Source organism: Triticum aestivum, unplaced genomic scaffold (assembly GCF_018294505.1).
Source record: "Triticum aestivum cultivar Chinese Spring unplaced genomic scaffold, IWGSC CS RefSeq v2.1 scaffold183840, whole genome shotgun sequence".
NCBI lineage: Eukaryota > Viridiplantae > Streptophyta > Magnoliopsida > Poales > Poaceae > Triticum > Triticum aestivum.
The window spans coordinates 1-2,982 of NW_025226931.1; the positions used below are offsets into that span (position 1 = coordinate 1).

A 2,982-nucleotide genomic window follows, 5' to 3' on the forward strand; every position below is an offset into this window, starting at 1 on the left:
CTACAATCAATTTTGTGCTGCTCCGGCGAGGAGGGGCGATGGCGGTGACGTGCCTTCGTCTCGTTTCAGTGTTTGTAGCCGTCGCTACGTGGTCTGTTGATCTAGATGTAATTTTTATTATTTATGGTGTTGATTGTACTGCATGGTTGATGATAATAAATAAATAAATTTTTTTTCTCGAGTACGCACGAGAGTGCGTACTATATATTATAGAAGAAAACGGGGTAGAAGAACCCCTCCACAGTGATGTTACATATTACAGTTTGAGCATCAGGCTCACTCCCAATTCACCCTACGTTTATTTCCCAGGTCGATTACTCTGACCTACGTGCCCACTCTGCAAGCTTCTCAAGGAAGGTACAAGCGTCTCCTCAAAACATACACGCATTTTCTCCACCCCGTGCTCTCGGCCTGTATGTTGTTGATTACTGCGTGTATGGAAGGTGAAGCACCATCAAAGATAATGGCATTGCGATGCTTCCAAAGCACCCATAGCACGAATGTTGAGGCTTTCTTGTGCCCTTGCACTCCCTCCCCGATCCATCTATCTTCGCACACCATTGGCTTATGTTGTCACCTGCCGTTGGCGCCCATCTTGGTTTATTTGCGGCTGCCGAGACGATGGTCCAGATCTCAGTGGCAAACACACATTCAAGCAATAAATGGCTGATGCTCTCCTCATGCTGATCGCAAAAGGGGCAACGCTCCGGGTGATCCAGGCTACGCCGGGCTAGCCGGTCTGCCGTCCAGCACCTGTTCTGGAGGGCCAGCCACGCGAAGAAGCAACAGCGTAGCGGAGCCCTCGATTTCCAGGTAAAGTCTGCCGTAGGGATCACTTCTCTGCCCCAGAATTTTGCCGTGTATGCAGACCTCGTTGAGAAGCAGCCGTCTTTCTCCCATGACCACGAGAATGAATCATTTGCGTTGGGGTTCAGCGTGGTTTGGCCAGACTCGGCCCATAGGCTAAGGTACTCCGGTAATATTTCCACAGACATTTCCGCGGGTAGAGCATAGCATTTACTTACAGTTAAAGATATATGCTTCATTCCTTCAACATGTGGTGGATAAATTTAGTGGAATGCGCAACTGATTAAACGCACATCCCGCGCAGGCTTCATTCGGGACTAGCTAGTGGGTAGAGCATAGGCCATGCCGTCGAAATGTCAAATGCATTGAGAGTTGAGACGCAACTTGTCATAGCAAACTATACTTGGCACTTGGCAGAATAATAAAATATGCAAGGATAAGAGATGCATACATGTTGCCAGTTTTGGCACCAAAACCAATCATCAATTGTGCAGTTCTTTTTAGATACTCCCTTCGTCCCATAATGTAAGACGTATAGTGTCAAAAAACATCTTATATTATAGAATGGAGAGAGTATGTATCAAACATATAACACTGTCATCATCTCTCCTTTCGACCATTGAGCCGCACAAGGAAAAACAACCCTTCATGGGTGTAAAAAGGCACAAAAGGTAAAACAAGATACAACGAAGAAACTCAAGTGCCTTACACTTTTTATAAAGTTAGCTCTAAAATATATTAGTAATTAATTAGCTAGTTAAGTTTGTCGCCATCCTTACTCCGATGTATGTGATCTATTAGTTGTATGATACACATGTATAAGTATAAAAATCGCTCCTCAATAACTGGAAAACTCATTGCATCTTCCATATGTCCTCGAGGCTCCAGAGATTGTCCGCCGAAACGCCGACGTCGGAGAAGCCCTGCACCCATCCGCTAAGCTCGTGGTCGACGTGGAAAAGACCACCGTCATCAGGCTGGATCTGCATATGCATGGCCCAGAACTCTTGGTCCGCGTCCTGCATCCAGTCCCCGCCGCTCGTTGTCTTCTCGCCGCTGCCATGGACTTGCAGGTTCTTCTCCTCGCCGCAGAGCTCCGATGTGAACGAACCCGACGATGCCGACCTGCTGGTGGTGACCGCGCTGGCGGGAGAGTTGTTGTCGGGATATGTGGTGGCGGTGGCGGCCATCGACGTGACTCCTGACGCGCACGAGGTGTCGCCCATTGTGGGGTCGCCGCCGGCGGTGGCGGCGGCGGCGTGGATGCGCTCGACGAGGTGGGGCATCCAGAGGTACCTCATGGCATCCTTGAAGGTGGCGCTGCCGACGTCGCAGTTGAGCTGCTTCGCGTGCTTCTGCACCCTGGTCCTCCAGTAGTTCTTGATCTCGTTGTCCGTCCGACCCGGGAGGTGCTGCGCGATCTTCGACCACCTGCAGCCATTAATCCCAAAAGTAATTAACTACCCATGGAGATTACAGAAGACGACGACGATGAGGTCGACAAGGAAGAAGGCGTGCGAATCCCAAACTAGTACAGCGCCGTCAGTGCCATGCACCCATCATTAGGTGGGTGAAGAGCCGAGCCGGGATGCGCGTCCACGTCCAGGTACGTCAGGGAGTTCATCAAGCGCTAGTGGGCGTGACATGGACGTGTTCACACGAGTCTAATCGATTTCCCATCACCGGCCCAATCGGCCCCTCAAACTTTCCAGCTCATCGCCCGGCTAGCATGCACAGTACGTTCACGCGTGTCGCCACACGATTTGCAGCGCGATGGTGCGAAGATTAACGGAAGGTGATTAAGGGGAAGGGCTAATTAATTACCGGTTGCCCCAGCGAGAGTGGAGGTCGAGGATGAGGAGCTGCTCGTCGGCGGTGAAGTTGCCGCGCTTCACGTCGGGCCGGAGGTAGTTCAGCCACCGCAGCCGGCAGCTCTTCCCCGTGCGCCTCAGGCCGGCGGCCCGCGCCAGCGCGTTCCAGCGGCCCTCGCCGTGGTCCGCGATGTAGTTGATCAGCGTAAGGTCCTCGTCCACCGTCCACGGCCCCCGCCGGAGCTCCGCCTCCTCCTCCGGCTCCGCCGCCATGCTGTTGCTGCTACGACTCTGCAGCACCATATCCATGGACGACGTAGCTAGTGGAGGATCCAAGACAGATGTAGAGAGAGAGAGAGAGAGA

The 2,982-nt window shown here is 52.2% G+C and overlaps 1 protein-coding gene across 1 annotated transcript; it reads right to left on the reverse strand.

Moving 5' to 3' along the window:
• Positions 1-1,402: 1,402 nt before the first annotated feature.
• LOC123172628 (transcription factor JAMYB) lies at positions 1,403-2,976 on the reverse strand. The gene is made up of 2 exons (XM_044589580.1): positions 2,632-2,976; positions 1,403-2,238 (listed from the first exon to the last, which is right to left on the reverse strand). Exons 1-2 carry the CDS (start codon positions 2,925-2,927, stop codon positions 1,662-1,664), a joined length of 873 nt encoding a protein of 290 aa, XP_044445515.1. The 5' UTR covers positions 2,928-2,976; the 3' UTR covers positions 1,403-1,661.
• Between the last annotated feature and the right edge of the window lie 6 nt (positions 2,977-2,982).

Excerpts from the sequence above, each read along its gene's own strand:
- LOC123172628 (XM_044589580.1), bottom strand. The coding sequence starts at position 2,927 with ATGGATATGGTGCTGCAGAGTCGTAGCAGCAACAGCATGGCGGCGGAG. Across the intron at positions 2,239-2,631 it reads CACTCTCGCTGGGGCAACCG|GTGGTCGAAGATCGCGCAGC; the intron begins GTAATTAATTAG and ends TAATGGCTGCAG.